This window comes from Pelophylax lessonae (assembly GCF_965119305.1).
Source record: "Pelophylax lessonae genome assembly, chromosome: 2".
NCBI classification, from domain to species: domain Eukaryota; kingdom Metazoa; phylum Chordata; class Amphibia; order Anura; family Ranidae; genus Pelophylax; species Pelophylax lessonae.
This window is the reverse complement of record NC_138769.1, coordinates 212,629,085-212,650,414: the sequence shown is the minus strand read 5'-3', so window position 1 is coordinate 212,650,414 and position 21,330 is coordinate 212,629,085. Positions and strand designations below refer to the sequence as shown.

General features: G+C 43.6%; 1 protein-coding gene across 1 annotated transcript in view; it reads left to right on the top strand.

The window, feature by feature from the left end:
• Nucleotides 1-753: 753 nt before the first annotated feature.
• Nucleotides 754-21,330, top strand: part of NDP (norrin cystine knot growth factor NDP) — a 51,093-nt gene continuing 30,516 nt past the window's right edge. Inside the window, exon 1 of the mRNA XM_082244408.1 lies at nucleotides 754-1,096. Within this exon, the coding sequence (XP_082100534.1) occupies nucleotides 923-1,096 (174 nt within the window). The 5' untranslated portion in view covers nucleotides 754-922. The remainder of the gene's footprint in view (nucleotides 1,097-21,330) is intronic.

The following is a 21,330-nucleotide window of genomic DNA, read 5'->3' as shown; positions in this document are numbered from 1 at the left end:
TGACCTTTTTTTATCCTTTGATTTCAGCAAGGTCACTTTTCACCACAAGGCATATTTTAAGAAACATATTTGTCTCTTTAGCAGCCTATCCAACTTTATTTTTCCTTGCTATTTGTATATCTCCGATATACATTATTATTCCAGAATTGTCAAAAAAGTATATTATTGGGGGACATGATGGGTGGAGCCTTTATGATTCACCAGTTAATGTTTGTCATGTGTCTTTATTCTTCATTTTATTTGAGAGATGGGCCAATAAAGGTTATTGTAAAGACATCTGTCAGGGATTATTTATTTTGTTGAGAATATGGAATATTACACTTATAATGACTGACGTGGAATTACACTTCTTGTAATTTTGGTTTAAAGGTTTTTGTGGATGGGTCCTACTCCATAACATTAAGGACTATCAGACCTGGTAGGATACAATTTTCTGATACTTTAGCTGACAGATGTTGATGGTGCACTGGTGTGTGACAGTTTATATTAGTGTGGCTGCCATCAGGGCTGTAGATGGCTTTTTCCTCACACACACTATCTATGTGAGGAGAAGGAATGATAATGGCTGCAATATGCAGCCTGTGTTTACATTTCTGATCACAGTTATTGGCCACAACAGAGATCACATTGGTGACCTGCTGAGTCCAAAGGAAGCATAGACTTAAAATGAATGGAAGACACAAACATATATTAGAAAATATACTCATTATTTCTTTTTTTTTTTTACTCATTTTTTTAATTTTTCACAGGTAAAGCAATGGATTACAATTTCATTATCCAATTAAAGCATCAGGACCAATGGCAACTGGGAAGATAATGCAAGCAATTGACTTAACTGTACACAAAGCACGTGGATTGTGCTATTGGATCCTATTTCCTTAAGGTCCTTATTTTGCTGCATCCTGGAAAGACTTTGGAAACAATGGGAAACTATGTCCTGTTTGTTTGGATTTCTGCAATCTCCCTGGGATCATTATTAATTAGCGCAGACAGTAAAAAGAGCAACGCTTTCCTCACTGAATCAGATCCAGACCGGTGTATGCGGCACCACTATGTGGATTCTATAAATCACCCACAGCACAAATGCACTGCAAAGGTATGTCTAAGTTTGCTTCAATCCTGTTTTATTAAAAGATTGGCTGTTTATGACTTTGCTTTGCAAATAGTGTAAGCCTGTGCAATATGTACCTGTAAATAAATGACTGTATTTATTGCACTAGAATTTTGTTCAAGCGTCAGCAGATCTGTAGCTTTCCTTTAATGGAAAATGCCTAATGGCTCGCACACGATCTGAAAATCAGACAAAAAATACCACTTTCAAAGTGATCGTAGGATAATCTGATTGTTAGTACAGAGCTTTTGAGAGACGATCAAGACAGTTCATCCGATATTATACGATCTGACAAGTACGAAAATGTTTCTCGTATGATTCCAGATTGTACGATTTTCATTTACTTAGTACAGTTGTTGTTCAAAAATACAATACAAATACACTACAACACATTACATCACTTCCAATTTTTTATTCTGCTACAAGAATTTTTATGACTTTAGCAAACTCTTCATTCTCGATATGCCACTAGCATGCACAGAAAGCAGGTGATCTGTCATCTGATTTTCAGATTGTGTGTATGGGCCATAAGAGCCTCTTTTAAAAGGCTTTGGGCTTGTGTTGATGGACAAATCCTTTGTTTCTTTAGGAGTATTTTCCTTGCATTAAGGAAAAATTTTAGTTGCTTCTCGGATCATTTAGAGTTAACATACAGGTGCAGTTGGTCCACAGTTGTCCACCTTCTGACCTGCATTTGACCTTCCTTACTGCATCAGACAAAGCTTTTGGGGAAAGAAACTCCTAGCAAAAAGTTCTGGCGCTACTCCAAAATTGGAAAGTCCTGGGATGTCCCTTCACGGAGAGTGCACAAAGGCATATATAAAGAGTTATGTGTTGGTATATGTATTTGAATGGCAACACTGTTCGCCCAATCCCAAATGCAAGACAGCATGAAAAATGAACTTAAAAGAAAATAAGGGATGGCGCTCAGATGTGCATATAGCTGGTAATGAACCCCAGTGCAGACTTGGGTGAATAGTCTCATGAAAACTTTATTAGCATTGATCCAATGGTTAAAACATGGTATGGGTTAAGCAGAAACAGTCCTACCGCCCCTTGAAGCCTCTGAACCTTCTTACCGATGGTATAAGGAGATCCTTTGGGACCCGGTGACTACTGTGGGGAACTGGCTGGCAGATGGAAGGGCAGATTCGGTCGCAGGCAGGAAGGCTCAAACGATCTGGAATGTGGCCCCTTTTTCAGACCGGAGCCTCTGTGTTAAACTCCCTCGGCGCCTAGTGTGAGCATTTGGAGTCGCACTTCGATGACGTCACTGCGTGGGACCGGAAATCCGCTGACGGCCGGCTACGGAGTCACCCGGAGGTCGAGGAGGACGGGGGACTGACTTGATTCACTTCTGCAGAGCCTCCCGGTCGCCACAACGACATGTTTCGCTACGATAGTAGCTTTGTCAAGTTTAACACAGAGGCTCCGGTCTGAAGAAGCGGCCACATACCAGACCGTTTGAGCCTTCCTGCCTGCGACCGAATCTGCCCTTCCATCTGCCAGCCAGTTCCCCACAGTAGTCAACGGGTCCCAAAGGATCTCCTTATACCATTGGTGAGAAGGTTCAGAGGCTTCAAGGGGCGGTAGGACTGTTTCTGCCTAACCCATACCATGTTTTAACCATTGGATCAATGCTAATAAAGTTTTCATGAGACTATTCACCCAAGTCTGCACTGGGGTTCATTAACAGCTATATGCACATCTGAGCGCCATCTCTTATTTTCTTCTAAGTTCATTTTGGGGAAAGAAGCAACTTCTGAAGGAAACAAAAATTCTTCAAAGCAGATCTTAAAATGTCAAATAATTGCTGAAAGCTGATATTATATGGATTTACTGTTGCTGACCCTTTAAGAAAATGATGTTTGGATGTCTGTCTATGAATTTGGAACCTTCTGATCTACTGACCCAGAATAAGCATGTAACTATTATACACGTTCTGTAACAAACAAATGGCCCCTGCCTACACCTCTAACTTGCCTTCACAGCAAGGAGTACATGAAAGAGCAATGCATGCAAAACAAAACCAAAAGTTTCCATCTCAACTCACCAGCCAGTCTGCAACCCACCAAATTATCCTGTCTACCAATTTGCATTAAAATCAGGGGTTTAGTTAGCAAATATTTGCAAATACATGTGTAAGCTGCAGAACAGCTTCAAGGCACCCCAGTATTATCTGCAGTCCTAACTCTTGTAAATGTATAAGAACCTCTTATTAGAAGCACATGCATTCTAATGGATAGATAGAGGGCAGGTGAGCCTGGAGGTAGCCCACCCCTCCTTCACGGCATGGGGCACATTGGACACCCAGCACATAGCACAATGGCAGAAAAGGTGTCCAGTGTGTCCCTTCACCAATAATACATCAGTAACAAACAACTGGAGGCAGTCCACCCCTCCTAAAAGGCAAGGGGGCACACTGGGCACCCAGCACATAGCACAATGGCAGCAAAGGTGTCCAGTGTGTCCCTTCACCAATATTACGTCAGTAACAAACAACTGGAGGTAGCTCACCCCTCCTAAAAGGCAGAGGGGCAAACTGGACACCCAGCACATAGCACAATAGCAGCAAAGGTGTTCAGTGTATCCCCTCACCACTATTACATCAGTAACAAATAACTGGAGGTAGCCCACTCCTCCTAAAAGGCAAAGCGGCACACTGGACACCTAGCACATAGCACAATGGCAGCAAAGGTGTCCAGTGTGTCCCTTCACCAATATTACATCACTAAAAAACAACTGGAGGTAGCCCATCCCTCCTAAAAGGCAAGGGGGCACACTGGGCACCCAGCACATAGCACAATGGCAGCAAAGGTGTCCAGTGTCTCCCCTCACCAATATTACATCACTAACAAACAACTGGAGGTAGCCCATCCCTCCTAAAAGGCAAAGGGGCACACTGGTCACATAGCACAATGGCAGCGAAGGTGTGCAGTGTATCCCCTCACCAATATTACAACGGTAACAAATAATTGGCCACTGCCCCCAACTATAACTGGCCTTCACAGCAAGGAGAACATTGAAGGGCAACACATGTAAAACAAAACCAAAGTCTGCAACCAACCAAATTATCCTGTCAGTTGGGTAAAACAGGGTTTAGATTAGCACACATTTAGCACACATTTGCAAATACATGTATAAGCTGCAGAGCATCTCCAAGGTACCCCAGTATTATCTGCAATTCTAACTCTTGTAAATTTATAAGAGCCTCCATAGTAGAATCACATGCATTCTAATGGATAGATAGATGGCAGGTGACCCTGGAGGTAGCCCACTCCTCCTTAAAGGCACAGGGCCACACTGGACACCCAGCATACAGCACAATGGCAGCAAAAGTGTCCAGTATGTCCCCTCCCCAATATTACATCAGTAACAAACAACTGGCCCCTGCCTCCTATGACTGGCCTTTTCAGAAAGAAGCACATGGAAGGGTCTGTGACTTAGAAAGTATTAAAACCCTGGATAAGAATGACAGTCAATCTACTAGTATTTTAAAGTGTATGTATAGCCAAACTTTTTTTTTTACTTTTAGACAGAGTAGGGAAGGGTAAAACCGCTATCAGGTTATTTTTGCTGTGCCATGCTGAGGATATTTCTCTTCGCTGCCTGTATTACAGATGCAACAAAAAATGAGAGGAAATCTCCCCAAAGTGAATGTAATTACTTCTTTGAGTGTTGTCATCAAAACAGTTGTCCCTATTGGATAAATTATCCTCACCACTTCCTCTGGTGACAGCTTCAGAATTTTGGATTTCCCATCACTTTTTGTTTCAGTAACAACAGTCATCAGGACAAAGAGAGGTATGACTCGTCATAGAGGGGGAATGCAATAAAAATGTGTCTGTATCCCTATTAGGGAGATTCACTGTCTCTAAGTGTCCTGATCACCAGTGTCACCAGGAATGAAAGCGAGGGTAAATCCACAATTATGAGTTGTCACCAGAACAGGTATACATGAGAAAACTTTCAGTGGAGCATTGGAAAAATATTCTCTCACTTTCTGTTGAGTCTACATGAAAGGAAGTGAAGGGAAATCTGTCTAATAATACACAGATGGCAAAAAAAAAAATACCAATAGCAGTTTGAATCCTCCACTCTATCCAAAATAAAAATAAAAGTTTTGGCTTTAGATACACTTTAGGGAGGGCAGCAGTAGCAGCTCACTATTTATTTTATGTCAGTACAGGTTTGCTTTAAGATATGTAATACAATGTATGACTTTTATTGCTAATCCTTTGCATGAAAATTTGGATATACAGTATAAGAAATATAGCTATTTGTTTTGGCTCTTAAATATGTGCCTTGTAGCCACCAGATTGTAGTTCTAAAATTATAAGGCAAATATTATTTTTTGGCTGAGCATACTCTAGCTAACATAAACAGTATAGAATAGAACTTCCGTAAGCATGTTTTCAAGTGTCCAATAAATGGGTGAATTTCTATCTTGCGGTATAACAGGAAGCTAGTTGATTGCAATCTATGAGTTTAAAGATAGCCATACATGGATGAAAGTTCGGCCAGTTCAGCAGGGAAAGGAATTTTGATCAATGTATGGGTAAGCTGGCTGTATAGAAGTACTACTGATCGACTTCTATACAATCAGCCTGTCTGGTTTTTCCCAAACAATCAGTGCCGCCGGTTCTAGCCTACACTGATTAGTATTTTCTGACAGTGAGGAAGTCTTCCCACTGCCAGCATACAATAACTCAGAGGGAAGGATTTCCCCATCCACATCAAGTGCGTGAATTGGAATTTCTTTTTTTTTTTTACAAACTGGTTGAATGAAAAAAAAAAAAAAAGACTAATATATGGGCTGCTTAAAATGTGTACTTCTTATCTCATACAAAGTCCTAGAAGAGAATTTCAGCAATAAAATGGTAGGCAGGGGAAAGAAAAGTTAAAGTGCTACATTATTACTTACAGGATGCATGAGCACACCGCTGGCAAATAAGTAAGTGGAAAACTGATGTAGCACCCTCTTAGGTAGGTGCTAGGATAGATAAGTGTTAGTGTGTTTTTGATTGGCAGTGTGGCCATAATTTTGTGTAGTTAAAAGCATAGTTTGGTTCACTGTACCCAGTGAGCTGTGATTGATTAGTTAGGTATGAATCATACCTAACTAATCAATCACAGCTCACTGGGTACAGTGAACCAAACTATGATATGTGTGCTCTGCTGCTGCCAGTCTACTGGATAGCCCCCTCTGTATCCAGGTAGGTTCTGGATGATAGGTGTGTAGCTATGCAGATGTCAGCATGAATATTGATACAGCCCCAGCCTATCCCAGTGAGGCAGGATCTGAAGGCGTGCTGGGAGACTGTATTTATTCTGAGAGCACCCAGAGCTCTTGGTCATTTCCCAGAGGAGAGGAGTGAAGACACAAGCTGCAGTGAGGAGGCCTCACTGCACCCTCTTAGGTAGGTGCTAGGATAGATAAGTGTTAGAGTGTGTTTTTGATTGGCAGTGTGGCCATAATTTTGTGTAGGTAAAAGCATAGTTTGGTTCACTGTACCCAGTGAGCTGTGACTGATTAGTTAGGTATGATCTGTGTGCTCTGCTTCTGGCAGTCTACTGAATAGCCCCCTCTGTATCCAGGTAGGTTCTGGATGATAGGTGTGTAGCTATGCAGATGTCAGCATGAATATTGATACAGCCCCAGCCTATCTCAGTGAGGCAGGCTCTGAAGGCATGCTGGGAGACTGTATTTATTTTGAGAGTACCCAGAGCTCTTGGTCATTTCCCAGAGGAGAGGAGTGAAGACACAAGCTGCAGTGAGGAGGCCTCAGTTGAGGCCTCAATACTGAGACCCAGGTGCTTGGAAGAAGTTGACTGAGGGGAGCTCTTTGCCATAGATAGGTCTGGTATCACTGAAAGGCATCACTTGGAAGATTTGTCCTCGGGCCTTGTGAGTACAGATGTTGAAAGATTTTGGAAATCTTGTGCTTTAGCTACCCCCTATAGTCAGCTGTGGGTCTGTTAAAGGGGACACTGACTGGTGTCCTGATGAGCTCTGTCCAAACATTTCTTATTTAAAAGGACTTTGCTCTAATGGCTCTACTACTACTTAAGCTGAAGTCTATTGTGGGTTCAAGCCCAGATGTCATCAGAGTTTGTTCAGAAAGAAAGATTAGGTCCTCAGTTGTACATAGTTCTTTTTTTTTTTGAGTATCCCACCACTTTCCTCATCCCTATCCAAGTTCTCCAAAAATACAACAAAAAAAACATCCCCTAGACTGGTCTTTGGAGAAAGAATGAATAAGCCTGTTGTGAGCCTAGCTGCCGGGCAGAAGTTAGGAAGACCTGGACAGTAATTCCTGCAGCTTCTACAGAAGTAGCACTACACTTATGTAAGGGTTCTATATCTGTATGTGTACAGGTGAAGTTAACCTCTAATTTTTCCTCTATTTAAACTTTGATGAAGTGATTTTATACACTGCACCAGACACTATTGTTAAAACCTCAGTAAATTTAATTTATTTTGATGCACGACAAACATACAACCAAAGTCATAAATAGCTATCTCTAGTGAAAAGAAAAACAAGCAATCCTCCTGATCTTTACATCACTGGGTCTGACCGGGATTACATAAAAAGAAGAAACCTGACAGCCTAAATTCACACACAAACAGTAGTTAGTTCTAGATGTTTGGAACAGCCTACCTGCTGACTTTCTTAAAAACGTTCTTAAAAACTGTGTGCAAGTATGCCTAGGAGAATGTATGCAGTTTTATAGGCCATGGTTGGACACACCAATATTAGTTTGATTAAGCTCTTTTTCCATTTATGCACCTTGTAGGTTGTTAGCTGTAAACAAAAACTGTCTATCCCACAGCATTTTTTCACAAGTACCTAAAACATTTGCACAGTACTGTTATAAAAAAAAAAAAAAATATATATATATATATATATATATATATATATATATATGGTTGGGCTTTACATTTTTTGCTCCTAGTTAAGGTTGTATTATTTTAATTTTTTTATGCTTTTTTATATAATTTTCCAGCCTGTAAGCCTGTTATTTTTCAACTTACTTTAAGAGACCAAGCTGTGCAGGAAGAGTGTCAGTAAGAGGATTAAGACAAACCACTTACCACTGACAGGGGTGTTTACAATGGTCAGCTTGTATTCATTTATTTTAAATCTTTATTCCAAAAGAAAAAAAACATTGCTGTAACTGAATGTCAGCTAACACTTTACATGTATAAGCAGTTTATTGGTCAAGTCCATCTAAATCTGCTAGTCTAGCACTACCCCCCCCCCCCCCCCCCAGACTGACAATGATGCTATGATTACTACTTCATCTAGAATGCAGACACCCTAACACGGGAAATGGGATACAGGCTGAAACACCAGGTGAAATAAAGGAAAAAAAAGAAAATGGATGCAGCTACCACTTCTAAGGACTGTTAAGCTGCAATGTATCACATTTTTGTTTTTGGGTTTGAGGTTAGGAGAATATCTCTCATAGCAACACAGACAACAATAAAATTCTGTTTGAGATTATATACCTTGCCCACTCTACTAGAAAAACTGATCTGAACTGTACCTATATTCTTATTAGGAAATGTACTCCATCCTGTCTGACAGGGATTAGGAGTAAGTAATTCACAGAGTGCATTGATCAGGAGTAAGTATTGCAGAGAGTGTAGGGGTCAGGACGGAGTAAGAAACACACAGAGTACAGGGGTCAGGAGTAAGAAACACACACAGTGTGCAGGGGTCAGGAGTAAGTAATGCAGAGAGTGTAGGGGTCAGGAGTAAGAAACACACAAAGTACTGGGGTCAGGAGTAAGAAACACACAGAGTACAGGGGTCAGGAGTAAGAAACACACAGAGTACAGGGGTCAGGAGTAAGAAACACACAGAGTACAGGGGTCAGGAGTAAGAAACACACAGAGTACAGGGGTCAGGAGTAAAACACACACAGGGTACAGGGGTCAGGAGTAAGTAATGCAGAGAGTGTAGGGGTCAGGAGTAAGAAACACACAAAGTACCGGGGACAGAAGTAAGTAATGCAGAGAGTGTAGGGGTCAGGAGCAATAACCACACAGAGTACAGGGGTCAGGAGTAAACCCCACAGAGAGTGCAGGAGTCAGGAGTAAGAAACACACAGAGTACAGGGGTCAGGAGTAAGTCACACAGGGAGTGCAGGGGTCAGGAGTAAGAAACACACAGAGTACAGGGGTCAGGAGTAAAACACACACAGAGTACAGGGGTCAGGAGTAAGTAATGCAGAGAGTGTAGGGGTCAGGAGTAAGAAACACACAAAGTACCGGGGACAGAAGTAAGTAATGCAGAGAGTGTAGGGGTCAGGAGCAATAACCACACAGAGTACAGGGGTCAGGAGTAAACCCCACAGAGAGTTCAGGGGTCAGGAGTAAGAAACACACAGAGTACAGGGGTCAGGAGTAAGTCACGCAGGGAGTGCAGGGGTCAGGAGTAAGAAACACACAGATTACAGGGGTCAGGAGTAAGCCACGCAGAGAGCGCAGGGGTCAGGAATAAGAAACACACAGAGAACAGGGGCCAGGGGTAGGTCATGCAGGGAGTGCAGGGGTCAGGAGTAAGAAACACACAGATTACAGGGGTCAGGAGTAAGCCACGCAGAGAGCGCAGGGGTCAGGAGTAAGAAACACACAGAGTACAGTGGCCAGGGGTAAGTCACACAGGGAGTGCAGGGGTCAGGAATAAGAAGCACACAGATTACAGGGGTCAGGAGGAAGAAACACACAGAGTACGGGGGTCAGGAGTAAGTAATGCAGAGAGTGTCGGGGTCAGGAATAAGAAACACACAGAGTACAGGGGTCAGGAGTTAGTCACACAGAGGTTGCAGGGGTCAGGAGTAAGTAATGCATAGGCCACTGTAGAGAATACAGCCAGAAATGACCCCCTCCAGCCAGTATGAATCCCTTTCTCTTAGCCCATATCCGCCCCAGTTCAGATCTCACCCAACAGCCCCAATCCCCCCTCTGCCTCCTGTAAAGATCACCTGCCCTCCCCCCTGCAGCCGTAAGGCCTCTTTCACATGGGGCAATTTGATCCATTCTCCATGCAGGCCCATGTCTGTGCATTCCCTTGCGGGCAGTTCCCATTCATGTCTATTGGGATGCAGCAGCTGCACAAACACAGATACTGTGTGTGGGTGCGATGTGTGTCTCCAGACTTACCCAGGGTCCTTTTATTTCAAAAATCAGATTTTCTGTCAGTTTTCTGTATGCTTAAATGTCTCTAAATTGTTTTAAAATTTCAGCTTCATATCAAGTAAAGTCCATTACAGGAACTGAGCCCCCTTTTCTCCAGGTTTGACAACACTATCTTGCTGTGCAGACAAGGACATAAAGGATCACTTTCACCATTGGCAAAATGTTTAAGCATTGTGATATTTCTTTCTTCATGCTTTTAAAGAAAATTTAAACAGGTGAAAAAGTAGTAAAAGTAGTTAAAATATTATTTTAAAGCGGAGTTCCGGCCACAAAATCGACATAATCGATTTTGTGGCCATCCACTTGCTTTTCTTCACCTGAAAAGGAAATGGATAGTTAGGATTTTTATTTTTTTTTACTTACCTTGTTATTGTAGAAAGATATACTCACCTTTCTTCCACTTCCTCCCTCGGCAGCCGCGGCCCGCGCCGTCACTTCCGGTTTGCAATGATTCCTGGGAGCTGAACGTCATCGCTCCCAGGAATCAATGCGACGGCACCGGCCCCGCTCGTCACTTCAGGTGCGATGCCGCATTCCCTGCTAAACAGCTTCTGGGCATGCCCAGAAGCTGTGGAGGAATGCGGCGCTGCACTGGAAGTGACTAGAGGGGCCGGTGCAGGCACATTCTGGGAGAAGAAGACACGGAAGAGGATGCAGAAGAGGATCGCGCTGGCTTCCGCTGCCCACAACAGAGATGGCAACGCTGGAGAAGAAATTTTAAAAGTGAGTATTTCTTCTTGCAGGTAAGTGCGAACCGGGACAGATCAGAGTCTAGCCATTGTGGAATGTACTAGCCCTGACTGTCCCGGGGGTATTTTCATTGAAAATATTTTTTTGTGGCCGGAACTCCACTTTAAGTTTAAGCAGCACTTTACAACTGGAGGGTAGACAGTACAAATAAAATAATCATTAATACAGTAGGAATCAGAGGGCCCTGCTCCTTAGAGCTTACAATCTAAGAGGGAGGGTCAAGAGATACACGAGGTAATAATAGTGGGGGGATGTGCTGATGGAGAAAATAAAGGTACAGTTGTTAGGTGGGGGCCCGATAGGCTTCTCTGAAGAGATATGTTTTCAAGGATCGTCTGAAAGTGGGAAAAGTAGGAGATAGTCAGACAGATTGGGGTAGAGCATTCCAGAGGATGGAAGAGGCTCAAGGTTGCAAGAAACCTGCCAGGAGAAAACAATGGTTATTGCTAGCAGGTATAGCCGCTGGCAGTAATTGCATGCTACAAATTTCCGGGTCAGATATGGGTAAAGGTGAAATATTTTGCACCACATTTACATTATTTATAATTATTGCCCCTTCCTCACCCTGGGAGAATCCCACATTATACACCTTGGGAGAATAAGGAGGAATCCCCCACAGTGAGGAAGGGTCAAAAATTATGAAAATTGTGAGTGTGCTACATAATATTTTGTCTTTAGGTTATCTTACCGAGAGATGTCAGCGTCTGATGTGTTCGCTATCTGGGAGGGCAACACATAATCTGTGCACCAATTCTATGAGACATTAAATATAATGGTACAGGACTTAAAATTTAACAGCTCATTTAGTGATGAGGATATACCATTTTTTGATACGTGTTTCCAAGTGGGTAATTCTATTGTGAGTGATCTGTATCTTAAATATGGAGATTGCAATACATTATTACACTTTTCTCATTTTCAGCCACTGAATGCCTTTAGGTCAATTCTTTGAGTACAGTCTAGGAGAGAATATCCAATAATCTCTGAATTTTCCGCACCACTGATGCAGTATTTTAGAAAAGGTAGAACTATATACAACAAGCTAGTGAGGTTGGCTTACCAACCTGGGACTACACCTCCAGTATTATCATGTTTGAGATCTAAGTATACTGGGTCCTTTACTATGCTACATACATTGTAATACCATGGTTAAGGGAGAAACATTTAGTCATCCCCTTTAGAAGTTACTTCTTAAACATTGGGAGGTAAAATGGATACTCAATCTTAGAATTGTTCAGCCATATAGTAGAAATGTAGGTTTTGCCTTACATTGGTTTTCGTAGAGTGTAATGTATTATATTATAGGCAACTATTATTTTTGGTCTTTTTTTTTTTTTTTTTTTTAGTCATCCTGTATGTATGTTATACTTTGTGATCAGCCTATTGATGAAATGTTCAACAGCTGAGGAGACAGTTGAGGACGCCTGCAATCATTGTGTTGTACATTGACAGTGCAGCTGTGAAGACATTATATATAAACGCATACATGCATTAATAAAGCGCTAAAAATAGTGCCACCCCAAAACATTTTGGAAACAATAAACTAAAAATAAATTCATATGCTAAGGGGTTTCCCCCCAAAAATATATGTAAACAAAATTAGTTCTTATAAAAAGTGATTTTAGTGCAAAATGAATAGTCCCAAAATCAACATATATGAACTTCAATCTTCTTCATCAAATAGTGCATGCAAAGATTCTCCACTCTGTCACCAAAACCAAAACCTCCACCCCCTATATGCACTCACCATATAGATTAAATATTATGGCATGTAGGTAACTAATCCTGTATCATAAGGCAATCCTCAGCAGTCCAAACCCCATGTTACAAAGAGGATCTTCCTAAGTGAAAAAGCTTATCCCCTGGTCACATGATCATCCAGCACTGGGTCCTTCTCCTCACTGTTTACTTCCTGGGAGGGTCCTTCTTCCTGTTACCATTGGCCGGCCAGTGGAGGGGTTCTGTTGGAATCCTTTGCCAATATATGTGAAAGCCATACTGTCTCACCAAAGCTCTTCTGTAAAGTACGGTCCATACCTCTTCTGTAAAGTGCGGTCCATAACTAAAAAAAAAACCTGGTTGATCCTGCCAGTTTCTACACTCCCCCCTGTACACTGACCTTGGTGTATCATGGCTGCTGAGCCCTGATATCGTGGTCAGTGTACCTGCTTCCATCACTTGCATCTCTCCTGTCTGCTGTCCCATGTCCTCCTCCCCTCTCCCTGCCTGTCAGCTCCTGTGTGTGAGCCGTGTCCTCCCCTTTCCTCCTCTGCTGCTATACATTGTAAAAAAAAAAGATCTGTCCTTTGTAGAATCCCCTCTGTTATAGCCTTTGTTTTATAAAAATGATACGACACAATACCTTATTGAAGACCGCCACTGACCGGTCCAAGGCTCTCCTCCTCTTTCCCGGCTGATGTCAGAGACAACCTCAGCCCCTCCCTCTGCAGTCCTTGGTGTGGGGCAGGAGAGCGGACATCAGCTGACTGCACAGCGGTGCTTCAAAATAGGTATTGCGCCACATTATTTTTATAAAACAAAGGCACTGAGCAATATAACAGGTTATAATAGAAGGGATTCTACTAAGAACCCATAATGGCTTAACCATTCTCTTTTAGCAACACATTTATTTTATGCCTCATTTGGTGCCCAAGAGTGGTATGTTATGTTGCAGTGCTAGTACCTTGGTTCCTATGTCAATTTAGAGCAAAGATAGGGGCGTTCTTTGTGCTAAAACGTGACAGGCTGGCACCATAATGACGCTGCTCCTAAATTCCCACACTGGAGAAACATGTTTTAGCCCCAGGTAAATAATATAGCAACAGCCTTGTTGTGGTTGTAGTAAAAAAAGGTATTGTTAGTAGTAAAAGCAGTTAAAGTGAATATTTACTTTTGAGGAACATAAATCTATGACTAAATGTATTGGAAATATTTGATTTTAATGCTGATAACTCCTTATAGTATGTTTTGGAACTTACTGAAGTATCTAGTGAAAGTATCATTGCAAATGTTGTAGCCCTTTAGACTTTTAGCACCACTAAACCTTTCTGTTTAGTGTAATCATTTTTGTGGACTTCTAAAGAGTTTGACAGTGTTTATGATAATGTGTTTAACAATTGGGTTTACTGTTGGTTAGGACTTCAAATTCTTAGTTTTGTGTGTTCTCAATGTCTCCGCCTTTTTCTATTCTGTTTATCTATCCAAATTGTAGAATTCCCCTAAATTCCTACAAACACCCTGGGTACTCTTGTAAAGGTTAGGCTTGAACATAAAACACTGCACATAACATAGAGGGTTTATTCTGCCAAAAAGCTGAAATAAGTTTATTCCTTTAAAGACAGCAGAATGGAAAACCATAGCCATGGCACAAGTGCTAGACAATATACATACAGTTGTGCTCATAAATTTTCATACCCTGGCAGAATTCATGATTTCTTTTTTCATTTTTCAGAGAATATGAATTATAACACATGGTTAGTGTTTGGCTGAAGCCATTTATTATCACTCAACTGTGTTTACTTTTTTAAATCATAATGACAACAGAAACTACCCAAATGTCCCTGATCAAAAGTTTACATACCCCAGTTCTTAATACCGTGTATTGCCCCCTTTAACATCAATGACAGCTTGAAGTCTTTTGTGGTATTTGTGGATGAAGTTCTTTATCTTCTCACATGGTAAAGCTGCCCATTCTTTCTGGAAAAAAGCCTCCAGTTACTGTAAATTCTTGGGCTGTCTTGCGTGAACTACACATTTGGGATCTCCCCAGAGTGGCTCAATGATATTGAGGTCAGGAGACTGAGATGGCCACTCCAGAACCTTCACTTTATTCTGCTGTAGCCAATGACAGGTCAACTTGGCTTTGTGTTTAGGATCATTGTCATGTTGGAATGTCCAAGTACGTCCCATGCGCAGCTTCCGGGCTGATGAATGCAAATTTTCCTCCAGTATTTTTTGATAACATACTGCATTCATCTTGCCATCAATTCTGACCAAATTTATTGTGCCTTTGTAGCTCACACATTCCCAAAACATCAGTGATCCACATCAGTGGTGGGATTCAAAAATTTTAGTAACCATTTCCGACTTTCCCAGCAGAATGACCAGCGTGCCCCCTTTCAATGCACAGTGACCAGCGTTCCCCCTTTCAATGCAGAGAGACCAGCGTGCCCCCCTTTCAATGCACAGTGACCAGCGTGCCCCCCTTTCAATGCACAGTGACCAGTGTACATGCCCCCTTCAATGCACAGTGACCAGAGTGCCCCCTTTCAATGCAGAGAGACCAGCGTGCCCCCTTTCAATGCAGTGACCAGTGTACATGCCCCCTTTAATGCACAGTGACCAGCGTGCCCCCCTTTCAATGCAGAGAGACCAGCGTGCCCCTTTCAATGCAGTGACCAGTGTACATGCCCCCTTTAATGCACAGTGACCAGCGTGTCCCCCTTTCAATGCAGAGAGACCAGCGTGCCCCCCTTTCAATGCACAGTGACCACAGCATTGCCCCCAATGATTGCAGAGTGCCAGCCACAGCATTGCCCCCAATGATTGCAGAGTGCCAGCCACAGCATTGCCCCCAATGATTGCAGAGTGCCAGCCACAGCATTGCCCCCAATGATTGCAGAGTGCCAGCCACAGCATTGCTCCCAAATTGCAGAGTGCCAGCCACAGCATTGCCCCCAATGATTGCAGAGTGCCAGCCACAGCATTGCTCCCAAATTGCAGAGTGCCAGCCACAGCATTGCCCCCAATGATTGCAGAGTGCCAGCCACAGCATTGCCCCCAATGATTGCAGAGTGCCAGCCACAGCATTGCCCCCAATGATTGCAGAGTGCCAGCCAGAGTATTGCCCCCAATTGCAGAGCGCCAGCCACAGCATTGCCCCCAATTGCAGAGTGCCAGCCCCAGCATTGCCCCAAATTGCAGAGCGCCAGCCAGAGTATTGCCCCCAATTGCAGAGCGCCAGCCAGAGTATTGCCCCCAATTGCAGAGCGCCAGCCACAGCATTGCCCCCAATTGCAGAGCACCAGCCACAGCATTGCCCCAAATTGCAGAGTGCCAGCCACAACATTGCCCCCAATTGCAGAGTGCCAGCCAGAGTATTGCCCCCAATTGCAGAGTGCCAGCCAGAGTATTGCCCCCAATTGCAGAGTGCCAGCCACAACATTGCCCCCAATTGCAGAGTGCCAGCCACAGCATTGCCCCAAATTGCAGAGTGCCAGCCAGAGTATTGCCCCCAATTGCAGAGTGCCAGCCAGAGTATTGCCCCCAATTGCAGAGTGCCAGCCAGAGTATTGCCCCCAATTGCAGAGTGCCAGCCAGAGTATTGCCCCCAATTGCAGAGTGCCAGCCAGAGTATTGCCCCCAATTGCAGAGTGCCAGCTAGAGTATTGCCCCCAATTGCAGAGTGCCAGCTAGAGTATTGCCCCCAATTGCAGAGTGCCAGCCACAACATTGCCCCCAATTGCAGAGTGCCAGCCAGAGTATTGCCCCCAATTGCAGAGTGCCAGCCACAGCATTGCCCCAAATTGCAGAGTGCCAGCCACAACATTGCCCCCAATTGCAGAGTGCCAGCCAGAGTATTGCCCCCAATTGCAGAGTGCCAGCCAGAGTATTGCCCCCAATTGCAGAGTGCCAGCCAGAGTATTGCCCCCAATTGCAGAGTGCCAGCCACAGCATTGCCCCAAATTGCAGAGTGCCAGCCACAGCATTGCCCCAAATTGCAGAGTGCCAGCCACAACATTGCCCCCAATTGCAGAGTGCCAGCCAGAGTATTGCCCCCAATTGCAGAGTGCCAGCCACAACATTGCCCCCAATTGCAGAGTGCCAGCCACAGCATTGCCCCAAATTGCAGAGTGCCAGCCAGAGTATTGCCCCCAATTGCAGAGTGCCAGCCAGAGTATTGCCCCCAATTGCAGAGTGCCAGCCAGAGTATTGCCCCCAATTGCAGAGTGCCAGCCAGAGTATTGCCCCCAATTGCAGAGTGCCAGCCAGAGTATTGCCCCCAATTGCAGAGTGCCAGCCAGAGTATTGCCCCCAATTGCAGAGTGCCAGCTAGAGTATTGCCCCCAATTGCAGAGTGCCAGCTAGAGTATTGCCCCCAATTGCAGAGTGCCAGCCACAACATTGCCCCCAATTGCAGAGTGCCAGCCAGAGTATTGCCCCCAATTGCAGAGTGCCAGCCACAGCATTGCCCCAAATTGCAGAGTGCCAGCCACAACATTGCCCCCAATTGCAGAGTGCCAGCCACAACATTGCCCCCAATTGCAGAGTGCCAGCCAGAGTATTGCCCCCAATTGCAGAGTGCCAGCCACAGCATTGCCCCAAATTGCAGAGTGCCAGCCACAACATTGCCCCCAATTGCAGAGTGCCAGCCAGAGTATTGCCCCCAATTGCAGAGTGCCAGCCAGAGTATTGCCCCCAATTGCAGAGTGCCAGCCAGAGTATTGCCCCCAATTGCAGAGTGCCAGCCACAGCATTGCCCCAAATTGCAGAGTGCCAGCCACAGCATTGCCCCAAATTGCAGAGTGCCAGCCAGAGTATTGCCCCCAATTGCAGAGTGCCAGCCACAACATTGCCCCCCAATTGCAGAGTGCCAGCGATCCCCCCCCCCGCGAGACCCATGCACTTACCTCATGGACGGTCTCGCAGTCGGCTCCCCGCGTCTCCGAGTCCTCCCGCGGCGCCTCCTCCTCATCCAATGGCACGGTGTTTGCCTTTCAGCCAATCAGGAAGCGGGAGGACCCGCTCCCTGATTGGCCAGGAGGAGGATCATGTGACAATAGCTAATTCTCATTCGCTATTGTCACAGAATGGGCGGGGAGGAGCGCACTGCTCCGCCCCCCGGCCGCCACGTCTGTCCGAGCGCGGGACATTCAATTGTCCTGCGCTTCCTCAGACGCGCAGAGGGATTCAGCCGGTTCTGCGAACTTGCAGAAAGTTAGCAACCGGTTCTATGGAACCGGTGCGAACCGGCTGAATCCCACCACTGATCCACATCCATGTTTCACAGTAGGAATGGTGTACCTTTCATCATAGGCCTTCTTGACTACTCTCCAAATGTAGCATTTATGGTTGTGGCCAAAAAGCTAAATTTTGGTCTCAACTCAACGCTCTTGTGCCAGAAGTTTTGAGGCTTGTCTCTGTGCTGTTGGGCGTACTTTGTGGCATTTGCGTAGTAATGGCTTTCTTCTGGCGACTCAACCATGCAGCCCATCTTTCTTTAAGTGCCTCCTTATTGTGCATCTTGAAACAGCCACACATGTTTTCAGAGAGTCCTGTGTTTCACCTGAAGTTATTTGTGGGTTTTTCTTTGCATTCTGAACGATTTTCCTGGCAGTTGTGGCTGAAATTTTAGTTGATCTACCTGACCGTAGTTTGGTTTCAACAGAACCCCTCATTTTAAACTTTTTGATTAGAGTTTGAACACTGCTGATTAGCAATCTCAATTCCTTGGATATCTTTTTATATCCCTTTCCTGTTTTATACAGTTCAACTACCTATTCCCGCAGATTCTTTGACAATTATTTTGCTTTCCCCATGACTCAGAATTCAGAAACGTCATTGCAGCACTGGATGAAAGATGCAAGGGTCTGTCAGGAGTCCAGAACTCATTAACCTTTTATACACACACTATAATTACAAGGAAACAGATCACAGGTAAGGATGGTTACCTTTACTAGCCATTCAAACCCCTTTGTGTCAACTTGTGTGCATGTTATCAGGCCAAAATCACCAGGGTATGTAAACTTTTGATCAGGGTAATTTGGGTAGTTTCTGTTGTCATTATGATTTTAAAAAGAGTAAACACAGTTGATTAATAATAAATGGGTTTAGCCAAGCACTAACCATGAGAAAAGAAAAGTTTTGTGTTATCATTCATATTCTCGGAAAAATGGCCAAGAAATCATAAATTCTGCCAAGGTATGTAAACTTATGAGCACAACTGTATATCAAGTTCGGCTCCAGAGTTTTTTGTTTTCCACATACATGTAACAATCTTAATTTTTAGAAAATGTGTACCCCAGCTAAATGAAAGCTTGGAAGTGGTTTGCCAACATCCCTGTAAACTGAACAGACAGAATGGGGGTCCCCCTAGGGCAGTTATGGCGAACCCTGGCACCCCAGATGTTTGGGAACTACATTTCCCATGATGCTCATGCACTCTGCAGTGTAGTTGAGCATCATGGGAAATGTAGTTCCAAAACATCTGGGGTGCCAAGGTTTGCCATCACTGCCCTAGGGTGTGGGACTTTACCGGCAAACACACTTCCACAAGTAGGTAAAAATTAAATCATTTTATTAACAAAATTTAAAAATAGATCTTACATAGATCTAAAATGTCATATTAATTGTACAGAGAATATATGCATGGGTGTAATTTCAAGGAGATAGAGAAAATGGTGATGCATATACTCAATGGTATATGGTGACTTCTTGAAGGAAATCCTCCCACCCAAGAAGTCACCATATACCATTGAGTATATGCATCACCATTTTCTCTATCTCCTTGAAATTACACCCATACATATATTCTCTGTACAATTAATATGACATTTTAGATCTATGTAGGATCTATTTTTAAATTTTGTTAATAAAATGATTTAACTTTTACCTACTTGTGGAAGTGTGTTTGCCGGTAAGGTCCCACACCCTAGGGGGACCCCCCATTCTGTCTGTTCAATCTTAATTTTTGGCAATAAAAATAATTAAACCCCAGAAAATATAATAAAATTAATTTTAGTGCAAAACCACACCACATAATACCCATTTTGGTTTAAATATAAAAGATGAGGTTGCATCAAGTAAATAGATACCAAACAATCCAAACAACAAGCCAAAAACCTAGGTGCCCAAAAATCCCCATAGGTGACGCTTTAAAAACCTTTACAGCTCATCAGTTTAGAGCTAACTAGTAGCTCTTGTGCTAGAATTATTGTTCTCACTCTGACATTCGCGGCGATATGCCATACGTATGGTGTGACTGTAGTTTACATATGCATGCACACCATGGGCTCTGTTTGCGTTTGCACAGGTGTACGGGGCTATGGGGGTTTCAGCTATTTGCTTTTATTTTTATATATTTTATTATAATTTGATTTTTAATGTTTTTTACTTGATTGCTATGACAAAGGGGTTAAACCCTTATGTGATAGCATTCGGCAGGTGACAGATACTCTTTATGGAGACATTATTAGGGGTCTAATAGACCCCCAACCCCTCACTTGCCCTTCACACGGTCTAGCCAAGCACAGATCGGCTTGGTTAGATGTGTCCCCTTGCTGTGTTGCCCAGGAAAGGGTGCATCACTTCTGGTTTCACTGTTTGCATATGAGATTGAGGCATGGGTTTGCTTTGGTCTCACTGCAATTCCTTTCTTCCAGCGTGCCGGATGTGTTCCCGGGCACCGTTGAGCACGGAACAGTCTGGGAACGACGGGAGAAGGGGGGCCACCGGCGGGAGGGCCCCCGCTGCTGGCTGTGTGAAAGGGATCGGCAGCTAAAGAGCTACTGCACCCATCAGCTTGTGAGTCACATAGTACGCACAAAGAGCTGAATTGGATATAATACAAGATCAAGATTTAAAAACCACAACTCCCTCTCGCAGTACACAACTGGGAACATACATTCAAAGTGTATCTAATGACAAAACTTGGGAAATGTTCACATGGAGACACTGACAATCTTCTCACTTCTTAGAGATTTCCTCTCACTTATTGTTGTGTCTAGGTGACAGAAAATAAAGGAAAACCTCCAAGACAGGACAGAGATAGAGAAAAAATCTGACCAAGACATTTCCTAATTCTCTATTCTGTCCAAAATGAGAAAAAATATATATTCTTATTGGTTTAATGCTGTTACAAATGCAAACTCTCCAACTTTTCTGAATGAAATAAAACCTGGGGGCCCCATGTGTCTAGAATATGTCCCACAGCAGAGTGCTTACATGTTTAGTCCATCACCGAGTTTTGGATCTATGCAGCCACTGTACTGACTGCATACTTCCAATGGTGGCATCAAAATAAGGAGGCCAAATGATCTAGCGGTGAGGGACACAGAATTTTATAAGATAAGTGTCCATTGACCACCAGTGGCAGTGGAAACCTTTATGCTGCCACTGACCATTAGTGATTTAACGGGAGATTATTTACTACCATTGAGCATGTTTCCATTTATTATTTTGTGACTCTTGCAAGGACAATGGGGTTGATTTACTAAAACTGGAGAGTGCAAAATAGGGTGCAGCTCTGCATAGAAACCAATCA